This window comes from Centroberyx affinis, unplaced genomic scaffold, assembly GCF_046629955.1.
Source record: "Centroberyx affinis isolate AG114_WGS23_722 - 3 ecotype Tasmania unplaced genomic scaffold, CSIRO-AGI_Caff_v1 ptg000898l_1, whole genome shotgun sequence".
Lineage (NCBI taxonomy): Eukaryota > Metazoa > Chordata > Actinopteri > Beryciformes > Berycidae > Centroberyx > Centroberyx affinis.
In genome coordinates this window covers 346,322-365,858 of record NW_027279484.1, presented here as the reverse complement: position 1 = coordinate 365,858, position 19,537 = coordinate 346,322, and the positions used below count along the sequence as shown (strand labels likewise).

General features: G+C 43.6%; 2 protein-coding genes across 4 annotated transcripts in view; one reads left to right on the top strand and one right to left on the bottom strand.

Moving 5' to 3' along the window:
• The first annotated feature begins 474 nt into the window (after positions 1 to 474).
• On the top strand, positions 475 to 10,429 carry LOC139645747 (SWI/SNF-related matrix-associated actin-dependent regulator of chromatin subfamily A member 5). 2 transcript variants are annotated; one of them, XM_071521553.1, is made up of 24 exons: positions 475 to 730; positions 1,402 to 1,518; positions 1,645 to 1,811; positions 2,060 to 2,160; positions 2,275 to 2,375; positions 2,485 to 2,664; positions 3,440 to 3,595; positions 3,692 to 3,823; positions 3,988 to 4,056; positions 4,181 to 4,290; positions 4,453 to 4,679; positions 5,075 to 5,196; positions 6,035 to 6,187; positions 6,651 to 6,783; positions 7,149 to 7,297; positions 7,813 to 7,935; positions 8,031 to 8,138; positions 8,274 to 8,387; positions 8,507 to 8,629; positions 8,750 to 8,882; positions 9,004 to 9,122; positions 9,316 to 9,528; positions 9,640 to 9,750; positions 9,910 to 10,429. In XM_071521553.1, exons 1-24 carry the CDS (start codon positions 665 to 667, stop codon positions 9,973 to 9,975), a joined length of 3,093 nt encoding a protein of 1,030 aa, XP_071377654.1. In that variant the 5' UTR covers positions 475 to 664; the 3' UTR covers positions 9,976 to 10,429. The 2 variants fall into 2 exon arrangements, with proteins under 2 accessions (XP_071377654.1, XP_071377653.1); XM_071521552.1 differs by having other exon boundaries at positions 475 to 736.
• Positions 10,430 to 11,579: 1,150 nt separating this feature from the next.
• The window catches only part of frem3 (Fras1 related extracellular matrix 3), a 30,673-nt gene continuing 22,715 nt past the window's right edge, over positions 11,580 to 19,537 (bottom strand). Inside the window, exons 7-24 of one of the 2 annotated variants that reach the window (XM_071521550.1) lie at positions 18,559 to 18,708; positions 18,257 to 18,466; positions 17,842 to 18,039; positions 17,532 to 17,696; positions 17,122 to 17,304; positions 16,433 to 16,563; positions 15,770 to 15,928; positions 15,190 to 15,493; positions 14,954 to 15,085; positions 14,492 to 14,823; positions 14,201 to 14,393; positions 13,946 to 14,071; positions 13,488 to 13,615; positions 13,259 to 13,393; positions 12,853 to 12,979; positions 12,542 to 12,729; positions 12,296 to 12,442; positions 11,580 to 12,184 (exon numbers count right to left, since the gene is read on the bottom strand). In XM_071521550.1, coding sequence (XP_071377651.1) covers positions 11,612 to 12,184; positions 12,296 to 12,442; positions 12,542 to 12,729; positions 12,853 to 12,979; positions 13,259 to 13,393; positions 13,488 to 13,615; positions 13,946 to 14,071; positions 14,201 to 14,393; positions 14,492 to 14,823; positions 14,954 to 15,085; positions 15,190 to 15,493; positions 15,770 to 15,928; positions 16,433 to 16,563; positions 17,122 to 17,304; positions 17,532 to 17,696; positions 17,842 to 18,039; positions 18,257 to 18,466; positions 18,559 to 18,708 — 3,581 coding nt within the window. In that variant the 3' untranslated portion in view covers positions 11,580 to 11,611. The remainder of the gene's footprint in view (positions 12,185 to 12,295; positions 12,443 to 12,541; positions 12,730 to 12,852; positions 12,980 to 13,258; positions 13,394 to 13,487; positions 13,616 to 13,945; positions 14,072 to 14,200; positions 14,394 to 14,491; positions 14,824 to 14,953; positions 15,086 to 15,189; positions 15,494 to 15,769; positions 15,929 to 16,432; positions 16,564 to 17,121; positions 17,305 to 17,531; positions 17,697 to 17,841; positions 18,040 to 18,256; positions 18,467 to 18,558; positions 18,709 to 19,537) is intronic. The other variant, XM_071521551.1, reaches the window with a different exon arrangement.

Below are 19,537 nucleotides of genomic sequence, written 5' to 3'. Positions count from 1 at the left end.
ATCACACAAATCTTAGGCCTTTTTGGGCTTTCAATTTTGGGATAAATTTCCAAAATATGTTTGATCCAGTTGATTGATTGATTGATTGATTGAATTCATTCGATAATCAAAAACAAGTACATGAGTAAGATTCAGCCACAAAAATATCTTCACACAGTACAGTTTAGAAAAACAAAAACACATCAAGGACAACACAATAAAGCTCAATAGCTTATTTCCATTGTGGTCAGTTCATCGTGGTTTTTCAGCAGTTAATCAGTTAATCCTGATTTAAGTAAAATTTATAAAGTATAGGCCACCTGTCATGTCCAACTTTCCCAGTCGTACTTACCACTTGTTCAGATCGTTTATGTACCCTGTATCCGTAACTACAATATTCCCGACAGTACGTGAAGGTAGCATCGGAAACCTACCTCCACTGAAGTCTCGCGACAGAGCGCACACACCGGGTAACGTTAGCGCCGTGTGAACGCGGGTCGCGGAGAAAGATCTTGCTAGCGCGAATGTGCTGCTTGTGACCATCCGGTGTCTTTCATTATAAACAAAGGGATAGTTCCCATTTGCCGTGTGGAAGTTCGGAAAATCTTCAACGGCTTTCATACGGAAATACCCAATCATCAAATAACGGACTATATATTTGAATCGAAGAGGAAATTCGGTAACAATGTCCGAAAGTGCAAACGGCGTGGAACAGCGGGAAGAACAGGCTGAACTTGAAGAAACCGGAGGAGTGGAGGTGAGACGATTTAAAACGGGCATTACCTCTTATACAACCTCGCACATCTCTTAGAGACCTATGAGAGAAGTCGATGTATGGTTGAAAATCTTGTCCTGCACCTACACGGTTCTCTAATTCATTGTATGTAAAACTTTCCCTTCGCTAGTGCGAGCTGTTTGAGCTAGCTAGCCACGGAGCTAGCATTAGCTGACGACAACAGCTCCGTCCAGTCTACCCGGGACTGTAACGTTAGCTATCACGCAAACACAGCACAACGAGGCCAGCCCGTTTCATAAGCGCTCCTGCTAGCTTAGCCCCGCTAGCTCTCAATTGATCATAACACAGAAGTCTCAATGTGATTTTGTTTACTCCCAAATAAAACTCGCTGGGTGAATAGCCGGTTACTGTGATCCAACACTTTTTTTGGGAGCCCCATGAAAGCAAATCCGCTACACCCCGCTCAGCTGTCCCATCCATGTCTTTGTTTTCACGGCACAGTGCGGTAATGGCTGTTAACAGAGGGATCCTAATCAGCACTGCCACTTGTCTTCCGCCGCACTTTGTTCAGTTTCAGTTAAAATCGGAGAATGGGAGGATTTTACCGGCGCACCATTCAAAGCTGTCGAAATTTCAGAAGCTGGTTAATAAACGAGATTGCTTTCTGTACGCTTATTTCTGCTCAGGAGAAATCTGACTCTTCAGATGCTGGAAAAGAGTCATCTTCAGAAGCTGGGCAGGATGGACAAGATGCATCCTCATCCCAGACCAAGGATTCTATGCCAGGTTATGAAGAGAAAGTGGTAAGGAAACTCTATTTCCACTATTTAGCCTACTTTCTTTAGTTGCCATAGTTTTTTTTGTGGTACATGGTACATCAATCTGTTCTTAGAAAAATGAGTAAACTGTTTTTTTGTTCATGTGTGTAGCAAACGGACCGGACCAACAGATTTGAGTACCTGTTGAAGCAAACAGAGGTGTTTGCTCATTTCATCCAACCAGCAGCACAGAAGACACCCACCTCTCCGCTGAAGATGAAGCCAGGACGTCCCCGCATCAAGAAGGATGAGAAGCAGAACCTGCTCTCTGCTGGAGAGTGAGTCCATAACCAATAAACAACATAAAAAAACGTTCAGCTTTACAGAGGGGTAGTTATGTAACAGAATGTGTCTTGTTGGAAATGTTTTCTAGCAATGTTTTGACTTTTTTTTTTTTAAATTTTATGACTTAGACGTAATTGAAGATGAGTTTGAAATTTGACTGGGAATTCAGTTTGTCCTCATCCTGATGAGGATAAACTCCATGTCAACATTGAGGCATCATGTCTGTTTCTCTGTCTGACAGCAACCGGCATCGCCGCACAGAGCAAGAGGAGGATGAAGAGCTTCTGAGCGAGAGCAACAGGACTACTAATGTCTGCACTCGCTTTGATGATTCCCCCTCCTGTAAGCAGTTATACACTTTTATTTAGGCTTGAGAGGAAGGCACAGTGAGCACAGTTACATGGCAAGAGTGGCGAACTAATGTTTTGATTATGTTCTTCTGCATCTCCCTAATAGATGTCAAAACAGGTAAAATGAGGGATTATCAGGTCCGTGGTCTGAACTGGCTCATCTCTCTGTATGAGAACGGAATCAACGGCATCCTGGCTGATGAAATGGTTTGTGCTTTCTCATACTGAGAAATATTTTTTTGTATTATATTGTTATGTTTTCCATCTACCACTCTCCCTCTCATACACCCTGTGCATATTCTTTGTTTCTCCTCAGGGTTTGGGGAAGACCCTGCAGACCATCTCCCTGCTGGGCTACATGAAGCACTACAGAAACATCCCCGGTCCCCACATGGTGTTGGTGCCAAAGTCCACCCTCTACAACTGGATGAACGAGTTCAAGCGCTGGGTGCCTTCGCTGCGTGCTGTCTGCCTTATTGGAGACAGAGATGAGAGGGTAGGCGGTGTCAGAATTTCATAATTCTCAGCAAAGATTAATCTAATTGGAACTTTTCACCATGCTATAATGCAATGCCGTTCTGCAATGCCTCCTAATGCTGTTCCTAATGTGAAAATACGCAACAATTCTGTCCACGTTCCTTCTGAGTAAACTGTAGCACTATAATTGCAAAACCTCTTTTCCATAATGCAAGGCAATGAAGTTATTAGTGCAGTATCAGCATTTTCAATTATAGCAATGCAGTTTGTAGACCATTAATCCTGCTGATGATTGCAGTAGTACACTGTGGACTTGGGCCCATAGTGATGCAGTTGGCCTTTGGTTTTGGCTCAATAATAACAAATGACTCGAGTAAGTGTTAAGAGTTTTGGGTTGAATGGATTACGTTTATTTAAACTATACCAACTTAATTGCCAGCAATATTAACATGGACTTCAGTAAAGTAAAATGTACATTTTTGGTCCCTTTTGCAGGTTACATTAACTTCTGGATGTGAGTAACCACACGTTCTGAGCTAAGCTAGGCTATGGATTACAAATGTTTATCGGCAGGGGAGAGAAATGGTAGAGTGGGTTACCTACTGAGGGTTACAGCTGATTTTAGCTTTTCTAATGGAAAATAAATCCATGCTTATGACAAGTGGCTATTCAAACTACACCTTATACTTGGTGAGACTAAGCAAAATTGCTCTGTGTTCCTCTTAAATCTGAAATCTTGCTATGTAATGCAGGCCAAGAAAAAAAATGTTTTTGGTTTTTGTTTCAATTTTCAGACTGCCTTGATCAGAGATGTGCTGCTGCCAGGAGAGTGGGATGTGTGTGTCACGTCCTATGAGATGCTCATCATTGAAAAGGCAGTGTTCAAGAAGTTCAACTGGAGGTACCTGGTCATTGACGAGGCCCACAGGATCAAGAATGAGAAGTCAAAGGTTAGGCGGCTACCCAGATATGATCGCTTAAAGTGATGTGTTACAGAATATTTTCCAGTTTCCATCTGAAGCATAAATGTCTTTGATTTTCCATAGTTATCAGAAATTGTGCGAGAGTTTAAGACCACCAATCGTCTGCTGCTGACCGGAACTCCCCTACAAAACAACCTCCATGAGCTGTGGGCTCTGCTCAACTTCCTGCTGCCAGACGTCTTCAACTCATCAGAGGTGAGAAATGCATAATTGCACAAACTTAACAGGGTATTTCAATATAGGGTGTATCCACTCTCGGGTGTGAAAGGAAAAATTATATCTTTGGCCAATATGGTTTTAGTCTTATTTAGACAAAGTGTTTTGTATTCTGGTACTAATTTGATGTTTTGTTTTCAAAGGACTTTGATTCCTGGTTTGACACAAACAACTGCTTGGGTGATCAGAAGTTGGTCGAACGTCTTCACACTGTATGTATTAAATGTTCCCTAATTACATTACATTACTCATACATCCCTGTTCATTTGAAGGTGTTATTACTCTTATTTGGGTTTAAGCACTTGTTTGACCTGCCATGTTTTGCATGTTGTGTAGGTGCTGCGTCCTTTCTTGCTACGTCGCATAAAAGCCGATGTAGAGAAATCTCTGCTCCCAAAGAAAGAGATCAAGATGTACGTGGGACTGAGCAAGATGCAGCGAGAGTGGTAAGCATCCCCAGCTAAGGCTTTGCTAGCTTAGCGTTTGTACCGAGCTTATTTGCTATACACAGTTTAGAACGCACATCTTTGCACAGCAACACCAAACATGGCCATTAGATTGCTGTGCAGTAGTGTGTAATATAAGGAACCGGTGTCACAACCCGTCAGGTACACAAAGATTCTGATGAAGGACATCGACATCCTGAACTCGGCAGGCAAGATGGACAAGATGCGTCTGCTGAACGTGCTGATGCAGCTGCGGAAGTGCTGCAACCACCCGTACCTGTTTGACGGAGCCGAGCCCGGCCCCCCCTACACCACTGACCTCCACCTGGCGGTTAACAGTGGCAAGATGATGGTGCTGGACAAGCTGCTACCCAAGATGAAGGACCAAGGTGTGTTGATGGTCTCATAGAATGTTTACAATACAGAATATTAAAAGATACTGTGTAACAATATCCAACCCCCTTCCCCACCTATCATTCCCCCAAACACTATCCCTTACTAAGCATAAGTGACTGCCCAACCCCTTACCCAGTTTAGAGCTTCAAAACACAAAATAGAGGGAAAACATACCCATGTGGATACATATAATAGATCACATCATGCAGAAATAACGAAGAAAGTATTGTATGAAGGATTAAGATAGAATACATTGTCAGATGAAGAGGTTTTACAACCTGGTATCTTCTTGGCATCCGATTGAAACTTAAGGATTCAGTATACAGGGAATGCATGTAGGTTTTCTGTATTTTGTTTGACAGCCGCTAACTTCTTTCCTCCTGTCCAGGTTCTCGTGTGCTCATCTTCAGTCAGATGACCAGGATGCTGGACATCTTGGAGGACTACTGCATGTGGAGGAACTATGGTTATTGTCGCCTGGATGGTCAGACGCCGCACGAGGAGAGACAGGTGTGATGTTTACATCTCCGCTCTTATAAACAGTTATGATTTACGAGAGAATAGTCTGAATTTAAGCAATCAACACTAGGGATGGGAGGATAAGATTTTATCTTTTATCGCAATAAAAACACTTAAGATAATTTTATCTTGGTGAATTTCCATTATCGGGATAATCGTGAATATCCTCACATGAGCGTGAATATCCTCATGAGTGACTTGAAAAAGCTGTCTAGCTCACTAACGTACAGTCCTATTGATTTCCTGATTTATTTTGAATTGCCATTTGCCACAAGGGGGAGCCCGCATCTTTCCAGTCAATCGTCACCATGGCTCAAGGCTCGGCTTGCCCATTGTATCCCCCACAAAAAAAAGTTAAATCGGATGTGTGGAAATACTATGGATTCAAAACGATATCGTTTTGATATCAGGTTTTATTTTTATTTTTTTTGTTTGTTTGTTTTTGTTTTGATATCAGGTTGATAGATTCTTTTTATTAATGGATTTTTTTCTCTCATTGTGATTACCTGCTGGGTGTTGGCGAGAGTCTGAATCTGTCCTTGTTTGTTTTTCACTAAAAAGGATGTTCACATTATGCAATAAAAATATTAGTTTCTTAACAAAATGTAAGGTAAAGTGATTCCAGTATGTTTTAGTGCCATTTTAAGAGTTTTAAGCATATTTTGATGATTATCGGGATAATATCGTGAATCGCAATTATTTTGGCCAGGATAATCGTGACATGGAATTTTCATATCGTCCCATGCCTAATCAACACATTTCCTCAAGAAACCATGGAGCGAATATAGTAGAAGAAGCTTAATTTTTGTGTCATGTTTGTGTGTTTCAGATCTCTATCAATGCATACAATGAGCCCAACAGCAGCAAGTTCATCTTCATGCTAAGCACCAGAGCCGGAGGGCTGGGTATCAACCTCGCCACGGCCGATGTAGTCATCCTCTACGACTCGGACTGGAACCCTCAAGTTGACCTTCAGGCTATGGTCAGTACTCTGAACTGGTGAACTCTCCACTCCTTATTCAGCAGTAAGGGCTTAGAAAAGGGTTTTTGGGGGCGCCCCGGTGGCTCACCAAATCCGGCCCGCGGTCATTTGCTGCATGTCCTCCCCTCTCTCTCTCCCATACCTTCCTGCCTGTCTCTCTAACACTGTCTCTATCAATAAAGCATACAATGCCTAAAAATAAATCTTTTAAAAAAAAAAAAGAAAAGGTTTTTTGTGATTTGGTAGCTATAGTTTGTTTTTGTTTTCCCCCCAAAAAATGAGAGTGGGCGGTCCACTCACTGTTTTAATAGATTTATTCCTTATTTAGACGGTGGGAAACTAGTGAGGGATATGAATAAGGCGAGATACTTGAGGGAAAGCTAGGCCCCTGGGGTGCTCTGTGGTGGGGGACTTAACCATTCAATTTGGGAGAATCTAACGTCTTCTCACCTGTTCATTTCAGGACCGAGCTCACAGGATTGGTCAGCAGAAGCAGGTACGCGTGTTTCGTTTCATCACTGAAAACACAGTGGAGGAGAGGATTGTGGAGAGGGCTGAGATGAAACTGCGCCTGGACTCCATTGTCATCCAGCAAGGTATTTCTTCTTGTCCACTTTTCATCAATGGCCTTATACACTTTCATAGTTAGCCACATTCACCACACAGTTACCTAGTACAGCCACAGTCTTCTTCAGCTACAATGAACTTGTTGGGGGTTAAGTGCCTTGCTCAAGGGCACCATCATGATTGTCTTTGTTGTGGAGGGGAGGAGTGGTTTGTACCTACTGCAAAAAAAATTAATGAAAATTCCATATGATAATCACATGAGCAACCGTAATTCAGACAGTTGTTCAGATTGGATCTCAGTGAAGTTTTAACTTTGTGTTTTTCAGAAAGGGAAATGGGATGGTTGGAGTTTTGAGCGAGTACTAAGTAGTCTGCTTTTTTTTCTCAATTTTAGGAAGACTAGTGGACCCGAGTGCAAACAAGCTGGGCAAGGATGAGATGCTGTCCATCATCCGCCACGGCGCCACTCATGTGTTTGCCTCCAAAGAGAGCGAGATTACAGATGACGACATTGATGTAATCCTGGAGAAGGGAGAGAGGAAGGTGAGAGTCTAGACACAGATAAACGATTCCTGATTAACACATTTCTGTATATGTTAACATTTTAAGTTAGAGATGCACTGAAAGGAATTTTTGAGGCTGATACCGATATCCGATTTTCCCTACTTATATCAGCCGTATCGGCAATTGTTGTAAGAATTTAATACAAATACATGTACAAAACCGGTTAAGCAGTTCATGAGTGTTAGGGGTAAAAGTTTCTTTAACAAGTAAGGACTTAAACATGTAAATTAAATGAGAAGTTAAATGAAATAAAATAATCATAAATAAAATTATAATAAATAATACAATTTTCTCAGGTTTTGCACAAATTCAACACACTCTCCATTGGGCTAGATGAAAGACTGCCCCGTCTTGGAAGTAATTGTGAAACAAGCACAACAAGCTTTCCAAAGCCCAAATTGACCGGTTTCGATTGTCCACCCATGTACTGGTGCATCAATATTTAAAAATTCTGCCATAAGAGATGGTAATATTGTGATCATGTCATCTACTAGACTATGGAGATGAAGGAGAAGATGTCCAACCTGGGTGAGAGCTCTCTGAGAAACTTCACCATGGACACAGAGAACAGCAGCGTGTACACATTTGAAGGAGAGGACTACAGAGAGAAGAAAAAGGTAAAGACAACAGCCAACATCAGTGTGCAGTCCTTAGTTTTCCACATCCCAGAACATGAACTTTTGAGCCTTTACTTTGTTCTCTGTTCTTTCAGGTCATCACTAACTGGATCGAGCCACCCAAGAGAGAGAGGAAGGCCAATTACGCTGTGGATGCCTACTTCAGAGAAGCGCTGCGAGTCAGTGAGCCCAAAGCACCCAAGGTAGGGCCAGATCGCTCTACAGCCAGCCTCAGGATCTGAGGCGTTAATGCAACAGGATCTGTACCTGCAGTGTTCTTACGATGGATGGTATATTATGTCTAGGGTCTAACATCTGTCCATTTGTCGCTTTCACAGGCTCCTCGTCCTCCCAAGCAGCCCAATGTCCAGGACTTCCAGTTCTTCCCTCCTCGTCTGTTTGAGCTTCTGGAGAAGGAAATTCTGTTCTACAGGAAGACCATTGGCTATAAGGTACAGACAAGTTCTTTTTTCAGTTGAGAGTGACTTTGCTAAATGTACAAATTAATTTGGTTGGAGGTGGGATGTATTTGTAAAGCGTTTCTAAGTGAATCTGTGCTTTGTCTCTTTAGGTTCCTCGTAATCCAGACATGCCCAACTCGGCCCAGCACCAGAAAGAGGAGCAGGCTAAGATTGATGAAGCTGAGGCTCTAACAGAGGAGGAGCTGGAGGAGAAAGAGAACCTCCTGTCACAGGTACTGATTCAAATTCCTCATTAAAATTGATTTTCTTTTTTCATATGCTACAGCAAAATACAGTCTTTTGTGTCTGGTACTTGATTGTGCATATTTTCATCAACTGTACCTTATTTGCAGGGTTTCACTATTTGGAACAAACGTGACTTCAACCAGTTCATCAAAGCCAACGAGAAGTGGGGAAGAGATGATATTGAGAACATTGCCAGAGAGGTTGAGGGCAAAACTCCTGAAGAAGTCATGGAATATTCTGGTAATGACTCAGTTTGTCCTCTATTCACAAAGTAAAGCCCAACTTTATACTACTACAACTTTATACTTTTTGGCATATTTTGTGATGTTGTGTTTGCGTACGTTTGTGTGTGTCCCTACAGCTGTATTCTGGGAGCGCTGCAATGAGCTGCAGGACATTGAGAAGATCATGGCCCAGATAGAGAGAGGAGAGGCTAGGATCCAGAGAAGGATTAGCATTAAGAAAGCACTGGACTCTAAGGTAGCTGACTGCCAGCCATTTGGAGATTATTTTCTGATTTAAACGATCAAATTAACTTTATCTGATATATGCGTTGTATTTAGCGTTTAAATTCTTAATCTTGTACTCATCCATTAATTGCCTCTTCACCACATTCTTTCCTCTTCTTGACTAATTAATGATACCTCAATATGTTTGCCTTCTCCTTGCCCAGATTGGTCGCTACAAGGCTCCGTTCCACCAGCTACGTATCTCCTATGGCACCAACAAAGGCAAGAACTACACGGAGGAGGAGGACCGCTTCCTTATCTGTATGCTTCACAAGCTGGGCTTTGACAAGGAGAGTGTGTACGATGAGCTGCGTCAGTGCATCCGGAACTCCCCCCAGTTCCGCTTTGACTGGTTTCTCAAATCCAGGACTGCTATGGTGAGTAGTCCAAGATGCTCAGATTGTTAAATTGTCTCTTTCCAAATCTTTATTTATTTATTTTTTGAATGTGTAGATTTGAAAATGTTGTGCTTGTTGATTTGTGTGTAGGAGCTCCAGAGGCGATGTAACACCCTGATCACGCTGATAGAGAGAGAGAACATGGAGCTGGAGGAGAGAGAGAAGGCTGAGAAAAAGAAAAGAGGCCCAAAGACTGGATCGGTAAGTTAAAAATCCATCTCAGCTTGCAGGAATCAAGCCACTTACTTATTCGTGCTAACTGAATTGTCCAAACTCCAAACAGAGGGGTCTGGTGAGCAGTGACTTTGATTTCACCGCTTGTTTTCCTCCCTTCCCTAATTATTTTCTCCTCTTCTCCAGGCCCAGAAACGTAAGTCTGAGGGGACCCCAGATGGACGCGGACGCAGGAAAAAGCTCAAGTTGTAAAGTTGTCCCATGTACAGCATATATTGGCTGAAGAGGAGAGCGGCAGCCAGCTCCAGTATAGTTAGTCCTAGTGTCTGTGTTTGTTTTGCGGGTTGTGATGATGTACTGTGTAAAAACTCCCAGTGGACCGAACCTCACTTCGCTACCTTAATTAGCGTCCGGTTGTAGAAGGTTTTAGGAAGTGCTCATTTTTGCAGGCCTGCCGCGTAGTGACTTACCCAAATACTGCAGCTGTGCTGGTTTAGCTTTTTGTTTGCTAGCCTTTTTTTTTTTACTAGTACTTGAGTTGATTAAGATAAATGTATTTATGCCTGTTGGTTGTACCACATTCCATTGCTTGTAACAATATGTACCCTTTTTTATTTTTAAGAAACCGGTTGTTCTCTTACCTTCCTATGTGAAGTAGAAAATGTCTTTTGGAACGTCACAAATAAACTTCCCCTTTTTTAATAAAAAAAAGGGACTAATTTTTAATGTGTGCATTCCGTTAAATAAGACACTGATTCAAAAAAGGACATTTGTATTTGGCAGTTGTAGTTTGTATACATCCAAACAGTGTTTAAATCATCACAAAATTAATAAGGCACCAATTTGAACTGAATTGGTCAGATAAATGTCTACTACTAATTGGCACTTTAATGTATACTGTCACCTATATAAGAATAATTATAACTTTCATATTTAAATTGTTTTGTTAGGACTTGATAGACAAAACACAAAGATGTATAGTTAATAATTTTTCAAGTTTCACCAGGGTGTATTAATACCTTTTCTGTTTTCATAGTCCTGTATTGATATGTACACAGACTGTTTTGCACGTCATTTCAGCCACATTGTTAATGACCTGAAAAAATGTATAAAAACAAATTCTGAATGGTAGTTCTGCATTCGCAAAAGACTAAAATGACAATAATTACAATCCCTTTGAATAGCACCATATTGGTATTCAGCAGTGGGCAAGTGTACTGCAGGCCTTTTAAAGCACAACAGTCAGTAGTCAATACTAAAAAGAAAAAATCATGAATTTATCACATTATCATTCATTAAGGTCAGCTTCAACTAACATTCAATCCATTTTGCTCTACTCCACAAAACAACAAAATAATGAACACAATGAATTACAATAATAAAAAAACACCTCGGTAAACTAGTTATCTTTAAAGGAGGAACATAGAAATTTCAAATTTTTTCATAAAATTGAAATAAGGTTGCCTTTTACTAGTGTGAATAAATTGCATTTCTTAAATTGGGATTTTCGTGCATTTGCAAGCCTTGGATAAAGAGGGATATTTTACAACTTGGCAACCAATCAAGCAGGTAAATACCATTTTAGGGGGCTCCTACTTTCAGCCATGATTCAGAATAGACAGCAAAAAAGGGGCAGAAATCTATAGTACATGGTACATTACAGCAAGCGCTAACCATGATGCTTCATTGGACATCAGTAAGCCTCAAAATACTCTCTGGTGCATAATCTGCCTAAAGGCCTGAAGCACTCACATACTGTGCCATCTGCAGGTCTTACTGGGCTTATTCAGTGCTAGAAGAGTTGGGCTTGGAAGGCACTGTGGTGGAGGAGACTGTCATAGTCTTTTCAGGGAGGGCACAGGGGTTGGGGTGGGGGGCAGTCATATCTTTAGACCTCAGAGCTGTCCGAGCTGCTCCACATGCTCATTGGCCCTTGGCTGTAGCCATTGTAGGCGGAAGAAGTAGAGGTGGCGTAAGGGGGGAACTGGGTCTCCTTTTCCCTCTTCTTGCGCCGCAGCAGCAGTATGACGATGGTGGCGATGAGGCAGACGAGGAGGATCAGACCCGCCAGGCCCACTAACATGGGCAGGGTGGAGGTGTCGGCCGGCTCTCTGCCAGAGCTTTCCAACAGGGGGCGCTCCAGGAAGGGCTCGCGATCACGGCCGGGAGCCCAGGGCTGGCGCTGGCTGACCACCATGCGGTCCGCCCGGTCCAGAGCGATGTGCTGGATGTTGGTGCCACGGTTGTTATCAACACCAATGTCCTGGGCCAGCTGCGGTCCTGAGAAAGCAGGGGCGGCACGGCGGCGGCGGGGGGCCATGATGGAAGTGTCGGGCTGCTCAACAGAGGACAGGCTGTGATGCAGGTACTCCACGCTGCGCTTGCCAATATTGCGGTTGGCGTTTTCTCTGGAGCGGACAGTGTAGATGGTGTGGATGAACCATTCTCGACCAGCAGCCACCTGGAGCAGAAACAAAGGACGTTTGAGCCTATTCCCCTGTGTGTGTGTGTGTGTGTGTGTCTGTGTGTGTGTTGTATAGGCATGCATGTGTTTGTGAGCATTTGTCAAGACCTGGAAGAGTGGCGATGAGGAGAGTGAGAAGCCATCTGATCCTGGCTGTTTGACCAAAGGCAGAGCTCCAGCTGTGTCCTGGGCCAGAGCAGCCTCAAAGGCAACATCCCCAAATACTGTGGCCTGGGTCTCTGGCTGGGCCTTGTCCTGCAAAACACACACACACACACACCCACACACAATTCTATAACATTATCTGCTATAACTCCTTAATTTTGTTTCCAATAAAACCTTTTTGTATCTTACCAGGATCTTGAATCTGTAGAGCAGAGAGGGAGCATCAGCCAGGCAGCCATACTCTTTGTTAGTGGGGTTATACTTCGGGACGTAGCCATCTGCTCCGGTGCAGAGGAAGACTTTCTCAATGCTGCAAGAGAAGGAGTCACCCAGGTTCTGGACTGGGTCCACCATCACACGACCATAGATGGAGGAGCCTGAATCGAAGGAGAGATGTATTATAGTGGGAGAAGTGCAAAGAGGGCTTCACTGAGGGTGATTGATTGAGGTTTTCAGCTGTAATGATTATTCAAATCCCCTGGGGGGTGCTGGTGTTGTACCTTCTGAAAAGGCAGCATCAGTCCCCTCGCCAAAGCCCATGGAGCCATCAGACAACCACAACTCCCTCTTGGACAGCAGGAACATCTGAGTGTTGAGGCTGAACTCAGCTGCCACTGGGTCGCTCACCTGGAACACAGAGCAAGAACAGATCATGATGTTGGCTGTTCATGAAATTGACAAAGTCTTAACAAGTCTTAAGTCTTAATGTCTTATTTTTCTTAAACGAGGAAAAACATCAGGTAGCATTATCTTGATACTAATAGTCGTCTGCCTTATTCTGCCTTGTTTGAAGATATTTACATGTTCAAAAACAGGTGAAACTGCACTGGAAAAAAGTTAAACAATCCAATCTGATTTGTGGATTTTCTAAATCATGCCAGGAGATTTTTGTCAGGAGAGGCTAACCTGTTGGAAGCGTATGTCCATGTCAAAAGTGAGGGGCTCTCTTGGGTGGCAGACAGGAGGGATGCTGAACTCCCCGTTGGGAGAAGCACTGCAGGGGATGAGCTTCACTGTGTAGGTCCCAGAGTAGTCACGCACCTAGAGATCACACCGACACACAGGTACAATTTCAGTAAGGGGGTTTGTGATCGTCTTGCCACAACAGACAAGTCTTGACGGTACAGTAACTCACAGCAAAGTCTGAGACATAGCTCCACTGCTGCATGGGCTGGTTGTAAGTTGGCTCAGTCCTGACCAGGGAAAGAGTGAATGTCAGCCCAGGATGGTCCGCACACATCACCATAGATGCCAGGCTAGTCCCTGAAAACAAACACACACACACACACACACAGTCATACATCTTTAAAGGTGCATTATGGCAAAACTAAAACTCCAGGCCCTGGTGACTATGTTTGTATTTATAGAGTGACCTTCTAGATTGTTGCTGCTATTTGTTTCCCAACTGTAAAAGCAGTGGGGTCATTTTGACATTTGCTTAAATGACCTCTGGTGCTTTCACACAGGAAGGACCCCCAGTGTGGAACTCCAGAAATAGATGGAGAGAGGACGTGGGCCACAGGGTAATCCAATAGGAGATGGTTATATAGAATGACCCCACTGGACGGGTTTAGGGTGTGTGTATGTGCATGCATGTGTGTGCCACTCCCATACCTGGATGAGACATAACAAACTGTCCCCTGAAGCGAGCCTCTGTCTTGAAGTTGACCACCAGACGGCCCTCTTCATTGATCCGCATACTGGTGGGGTACATGGCTCCTACGAGAACAAAATCACACTTTAACAACATAGACTCACTGTTATCAGACAAATTAATATTATACACATGAATGTCATTTTGTTGCTCCGTAAGCCCCAGCAGGGAGCAGCATTGGTTTGAGACTGTACCTTGAAGCTCAGCCTCAGGTGGGCTGCCAATGCCGTCCTGCCACAGAATAGCTGTGTCATACACAAAGGTGAGTTTGAGCTCTGACTGCAGGTCAAAGTGCTGCCAGCCTCCCACGGCCACAGGAGAGTGGAAGACGTATGACACAAACAGAGGCACCCGCAAGGTGACGTAGGACTGGACCAAGTTCAGCACCTAAATAGGCAGGAATACAGTCAGACAATGTCAAGGATGATGGAGAGAGTATTGCTGTGTGTGTGTGTATATGCAAGTGTGTGTCTTCTATCTCCTACCTGTCCGTCGGTGCCTATGGAGCCTCCGCAGTCATTCAACAGCTCGGACATGTCGTAGTAGCTGGTGAACTCCCAGAGGCAGGCCTCCAGGTTGAGGTTCCTGTAGAAGCGCAGAGAGTTGGCAGAGCGCATGGCGACGCTGTATTGGTAGGGTGAAGTCTCGCCGATGATCTCTGGGTTCTTGGTGGCATCCGTGATGAAGCCGTGGCCAGTTTGGATCTCGTTGAAGTCCAGCAGGTTGGAGCAGCGGTGGTTGCCCACACGTGTGCCATCAGGGCTCAGGGTGAGCTCAAAGTTGGACAGAGGTCTCGTGGAGATTACTGGCAACATGCCTGGTGAGAAAGAAGAGCTTCTACTTGTCAAAAAAGACAAGGATTTTTTTTCGCTGTCCCACTGAGAGACCACACAACCAATGACTCTTAGTCATTGGTTGTGTGGTCTACAACAATGTTTACTACTCACCATCCATGTGAGGCATGTTGATAGTCAGTTTGATGAGGTTGGGGAAGTCCGGGTCATCTGGGCCTGTGTAGCGGATCTTAGCAGAGAACGGTTCAGCTCCCACAGTACCAGCAACACGAGGCTGACACATACCTGCAAAGGAAGAAACTCATGTAGTGTAAACAGTCTAAAGAAAAGACAGAAGATTTTAATCAGTCCCACAGTCGTCTCCTGAGTCCCATCCGCCCACCACTCACCTTCCTCCTTGCTGATCGCAACAATGGGGCTGGACAGCTCCAGGCCAGCGTCTCCATTGGCATTGAAGGCCCTTGCTGCACACTGAATCCTGGAGCCGGCCTGGAAGTAGATGGAATCCAAGGTGATGGACTTGGTGTTGGTGAAGAAAGTGTTAGTGTCCACCTCCCTCATGGGGCTGGTCACTCCATCCGACCCGGTGGGGGCGCTGACCAGCCAGCGGTACTGGGTCAGAGTGTCGTTGATGTTCTCCGCAGAGCAGATCGAGCCCGTTTTGTCAAAGTCATGGTACTTTGGGTTGCAGGCCTGCATGACATGGAAAGGTAGGAGATGGAAGGAAAAAAACTGTTGTTATAACAGATTTGAATATATCCTTTTCTAATATTCACAGTAAGAGCTGATTGAGATTTGAAAATCCAATGATTGCTAAATAACATGCAGCAATGAAACAGAGAAATTATACTTTTGGTTGCAGGCCTTCACTTTCTGAACAAAATGCTCACTATCTGTCATTACTGGTATCAGCACAGTGTGGACGAGTGTGAAGCTGTGTGTGCATCTCAAAAGCAGCAGTCCACTCACCGTCACACACACAACAGGGTAGCCAGTGAGGGGTTGAGGCTTGTCTTTGGCCCGCACCGTGTCATCGTACATGAACAGGGAAACCACCTGGGGCACGGCAGGGAAGGTGACGTCTGCCACGCTGTCCATCTCCTCAATGTACACAATGGCCTTGTTCATCTAGTGAGGAGAGGACAAGAGTAGAAGTTAGTTAGTAGTTCACGTCCAACGCTGACTTTCAACATTTTAACTGGGTTTAACTCTTCATGTAAATCCATCCATTCATTGGTTGATTCATTCATTTATTCATTCATTACAGTCTACAGTAAAAATGCAAAACAATGACTTTGACTGAGAGAACGTGAGTGGTGCATGCCCAATGTTGGGTATATGGTTAGAATGCCACAGTTCTGTTTATAGGTCTGTCTACTGTTTGGCTCTGGTGGGACATTCCCCCCAGCATCCCATTCCAGAGGGAAAAGCTTTTTATAAGACACTGCGATTCGGGTGTGCTGACAGCCATGGCAGCTGCTGCCTGGCTATTTTAACACGGGCCGACATGACAGGGCGCATGCTCACGTGTGTAGGTATGCAGCACTGTATATGCGTGTGCCCATAGCCCCGTTGAGAATATTTTGATGGTGTATATTTGTGTGTGTGTGTGCCATGTGGCCTCCGTCTCACCTGTATTTCAGCCACCATGTACTCGTCAGGCTTCATGTGTACAGTGAAGGCCTCTCTCATCTCTCTCTGCCCGTCATACAGGATCTCAATCTCCACAAAGTGCTCCTTCTCACCCTCCTTGAACTCCACATCTTAGAAACACACACACGCATAAACATCTCCAACATAAACACATTATTCATATCAAGAAGTGCTGTGCAGGTTGCTGGGTGTATTTCTAAAAGGAATGGCTTTGTAATGTTGTTTGACTTATTATAAGTCATTACACTTGTTTGTCATTGCACATTTCATATAGTTTTGGTGTACAGTCCTAATTGGCTTAGTCACGTTCAAAGCCATTGTAAAATACCTGATAAACTCACACCTCTGTTGAAATATTAATGCACCAGCATTGCAGAAATGACAATGTGTTGCTTAGCAATTACTTTGTTTAGCTACTGTTCAAGAACTATATTGCTTGATGTTATTTTATTACTGTTATATTGTTACTGATTATTATTGATTAAAAATAAATGTGTGGTGTTTTTTTTCTCACAATGGTGTGGGACCACCATTTTATAAAAGCAATAAGCTGCTCGAGGCTATTTCATGTTGTGCTTAGTAATTCCTTAGTTATTCTAAAATCACTGTAAAGCTTATTGCTTATGGCTTATTGCTTAATTAGACACCCCATTAAGCCAGTCCCTCACCCTCTGACAGTGGGTTGTAGTCCTCTCCTGAGGTTGCGGAGCCGTCCTTGGTGTGCACTCTGACCACTGAGACCTTAGAGGTGTCTCCAACACGCAGGATAGGAATCTTCACAATCGCCAAGTCCCCTTTCACCTGGGGTTCCCGCACGCTGTACTTGATCTCAGAGAAACGGATGATGGACTCTAAGAAGAGGAAGCAAATTGGGCTTAGACATTAGGCCAAAATACCATCTCCATTATGTGAATCAGCATGTTTTTACTCATTTACTGTATTTGAACCTCAAACCTCCAAACAGAATGGTCTTTGGGTATAAATAAAAGAAAATATGGTGAAGTATAGGTGATATTTTATTAAAGGTGTTTGATTTAGCTTGTTGTTACGAATACTTTGATGCCAGCAGAGCACGTACTGTCTTTCTCATCTGTGATTGTGACCAGCGCTTCCTTCTGCTCCCCAATGGAAGCTCCGAAGGACGACTTGCTCTTGGGACTTCCCAGGACCAGGCGCAACTCCTCGTCCTCCTCATAGACAGAGTCATCCACCAGGCTTACTATACATGGCTTCTCACTCTCGCCTAGGGAAAAATGGTTAACATACTCAGATAAGCTCCTGCAGGGTACTTTAGATGTAGCAAACAGGAATAGATATACAGTCATATAGCAAGAAAGAAAGAGAGAGCAAGAGAGAGAGGAGAGGAGGGGGAGGTGGGGGTCTCTCACCTGGTAGGAAAGTGATGACTGATGCATCAGTGTTGGGCCTCTCGTTGTAGTCCATCATAACCTGAGCAGAGCCCTGGCGAGTGTAACAGCGCACCGTGGACCTGAGGCTAATGTCTCCACTGCGGTACACGATGGCCTTTATCTCCCCGTCAGCCTCACCCACCTTATAGCTGCCTTCCTTAAACTGCACCTTAGGCACTGCAAAGACAACAGTCAGGCTATGTTACAGGAGAAACTCGCTGCTTCTGTGTGAAGCTACTGACTACATTTTGCATTCATGCCGCATATTTTTCTTGAATTGTATGTAAAGAGCACATTATACAACTGCAAAGTCATATAGAACATTCTTATTAATCTGTAAATTGACAGTATTTGGACATAAATAATTGTGTGTGTGTGTGTCTTTGAGACTCACAGTCGCTGACTGAATCATTGATGGTGATGATGGTCTTGCTGGGTTCTCCCAGCACAGCATTCATTGGCATCCGTAACACGAGGTCAAAGGTCTCAGGCCCCTCCAGCTCCGGCTGACCCAGGTCATCCAGGATGGTCACTCTGAACGTCTGCATGGTCACTCCAGGGGCAAAGTCCAGGTTACGACTAATGCCAACATAGTCCAGTCCAGCTGCCAGAGAGAGAGGTAGCCCAGTCAGCAAGTGACATTGTAATGCAATATCATGACTGAACATCATGGTGCTGTAGAAGTGCTGGTCTTACCTTCTGCAGAGACAGGATCACTTTTCCTGGAGCGGACGGTGACAGTAGCGGTCTTGGACAGGTCAGTGCCTGTCCTCCAGACTTTCACCTCAACATAGCCTGAACTCTCATCCACCAAGTACTCAGGCTCCCCAAAGTACAGGGAGGGCTCTGTGGAGTTTGGAAAGAATAGATAAGTATAATGGATAAATGCTTCAGATGGGACAGTTTCAAACTACTCTTGGTGCACTACTTTTTTCATGGAAAAATCATCCTATAAGAGTTAATGATGATGAATGATCATCTTGATCACTACTGTTTGTTTATTGTTGTATTATATTATTCTAACACTGTACTAATAATATTGTCATAATTTGTAGTATTATAATACTAGTGCAATTACGTATTCTTATAATTGTTATAATTATTATTTTAATACTGTTCTTGCTTTGTCAGTATCTTATTTGATTTATTTTACTAGCAGAACTGATTCTGTCTTATTCAGTAATGTATCCACTGTTTACTTTGTTGTTAGATCAGTTGTATCCTTTTGTTGCTTGTCCTGAGACGCTTTGGCAATTTTGTTGTTATGACATTCATGCCAATAAAGCAAATTGAATTGAATTGAATTGAATTGAGTTACCAAAACAGCATAAACTGTGAAATGATATGAAATAACTATATCACCATGTCATTTTGAGATCATTTGAATTGCATCTTTTCACTGTTCAGTTTTGTTGCTTGTCTGAACAACAGTCTTTTTAGAAGGATGGAGCATTCAAGAGTCTGGGCATTCAAATGTTTGGATAATTGCTGTATATTTAGACTACATATTATGCAGCTTTGAACTCAGGTTGAAGGACAGACAGTGGCATGGATGGCTGAATCAGCTCCCTCATTTTTGACTCTGCACAGGAAGAGAGCTGTCATCCATCTTATCCTGTCCTCATTCACCCTTCCTCCCCCACTTATCTAAAGCCAGACAGCGCTGTCTGAACTC